This window comes from Galeopterus variegatus, unplaced genomic scaffold (assembly GCF_000696425.1).
Source record: "Galeopterus variegatus unplaced genomic scaffold, G_variegatus-3.0.2 Scaffold2386, whole genome shotgun sequence".
Lineage (NCBI taxonomy): Eukaryota > Metazoa > Chordata > Mammalia > Dermoptera > Cynocephalidae > Galeopterus > Galeopterus variegatus.
Genome location: NW_007728497.1, coordinates 207,070 through 208,883, shown reverse-complemented (window position 1 = coordinate 208,883; position 1,814 = coordinate 207,070). Strand labels below are relative to the sequence as shown.

Below are 1,814 nucleotides of genomic sequence, written 5' to 3'. Positions count from 1 at the left end.
GTGACAGTAATGTGAAAAAGCAAGGCGGCCATGGGGAGGCAAAAGAACATGATAATAAATGCCATATTCTTGTAACGTCCAAATGGGCTACAGTGCAGAGGCCAACATCAAGAGAAGGCAGCCAAACATACAGTCAGCCAGGAACAGGTCCAGCAGGAGGTAGTAGGGAGACTTGCGCAGCATCAGTTGGACTGGTTCACCCTAGTCCCAGGGGTAGCCACTGGCTGCTTTGAGGGACCTTGCCTGGCCTCCTTTCCTTTCTCTCCACGGGCCCCCTCCCTCATAAGGTAGAACTGCAGGGGATTGGGCCACAGTTCCTCGTTGATTATCTCGACAATCTTGTCAGATTCAATGGAGCTGTGGTTTGAAAACCACCCAAAGAAGCTACGGTTGTTTTCTGGGTTTCCCTGGCTTAGAGACTGGAGATCATACCCTGGGAGCCACTGAATTGGAGTGGAACGAGACACCACCTGACCCGAAGGACCACACCCATATTCCTTGATGAGCACCTTATTTTGGAAATAGGGGTTGCGGCCGAAGTAGAACTTGATTTTGTAGCCCAATCTAGCAAGGCCAAGCTCTTCCACCTCCAAGCTGTTCAAGTAGCTGAGTACCTCTTTATCTTGGCTATTCAGAAAGGACGATAACTGGGGGTGGTTCTGAAAAGCTTGCCCCCAGAAGCCAGGGATATTCTGGATCAGGAGATTCCTCCGCTCTAAGTGGTGCAGTCGCAACTGCCCAAACTTGCGTGAGAGGCGAAGGTAGGCCCTGTCCGCCTGGGCGTTCATGGTCTCCAGCTTCAGCTGGACGTTCTCCAGAGTATCCATGCTGCCTTCTGTCGCCGGGGGCCCTGACCCTGCATTCTTCTCCACCTTCTTTTCCTCCTCCATTGAGACGGAGGTACACTCTCCGGCCGTCCCTTTCTTCGGCTTTCCACTAGCTATGGCCTGAGGTGCCCTCCCCACGGCACTAAGGGTTTCTGGGCCCTTCTTCCCAGCTGGGCCACGCCGATTTCCGACGCGGGGGCCATTTTTCGGCCTTCCCACGGTTCCCGTAGTTCCCACGAAGACAGTGTCTGTGGACAGGCGCTCCGAGATAGAAGTGGCCTTCCCCAGGCCGGGCCTGGTCGCGGCCTGCCCTTGTTCCCCGGCAGCTCGGGCCCAGAGCGCGAGGCCACAGTCCAGGGGGGGTCGGCGGGCAGCCTCCTCCCCGGGCGGGGGGGACGGCGCGGACGCAGCGGTTTCCAGGCCACCCCAACCCGCGCCAGCCTGCACCTGTGCCGCCGTGGTGTCTTCCTCGAGCCTCTGGAACTGTGGAGGGTCCGGGTGGTGCGGGCCGTCGTCAGGAGAAGCCCGGACTCGGGCTTTGGCGTGGCCTTTGCCTCGGCTTTTGGCGCGGGAGTTTTTCCGACCCCTACTGCGGCCGCTCATGATGGCGGCGGACACGGCCTCAACGCCACGCTCCGACTCCGCCGCCCGCGGCGCCAACTCCCGGTCTCTACCGAGCGGGCTTCTCCATGGCAACCGCCGACGTCACGACTGTACGACTGTACCGTCGCGCGAGGACGGGCGGCGCACGGTGATTGGCTCCGCCGCCGCAGCTGCGCATGCGCCGACCCCCTTCTCACTCCACCCCCATCCCACCCTAACTCGCTCTCCCTGATAGAAACTTTTCTCTGACCTTGGCGTGGGATGTGCTGCCCATTAATCTCTTCCCATTTGATGTCAGTTGTGCCCTCAGGCACACAGTGAACACATCTATTGCTCTTATACCAGACAACTTGATGACAGCCATCACAACTGTCCCCCATCTAA

At 58.9% G+C, this 1,814-nt stretch overlaps 1 protein-coding gene across 1 annotated transcript; it reads right to left on the bottom strand.

Moving 5' to 3' along the window:
* Positions 1 to 103: 103 nt before the first annotated feature.
* Positions 104 to 1,430, bottom strand: TSPYL5 (TSPY-like 5). The gene has a single exon (XM_008581537.1). The coding sequence runs from the start codon at positions 1,428 to 1,430 to the stop codon at positions 183 to 185; it is 1,248 nt and encodes a 415-aa protein (XP_008579759.1). The 3' UTR covers positions 104 to 182.
* Positions 1,431 to 1,814: the final 384 nt, after the last annotated feature.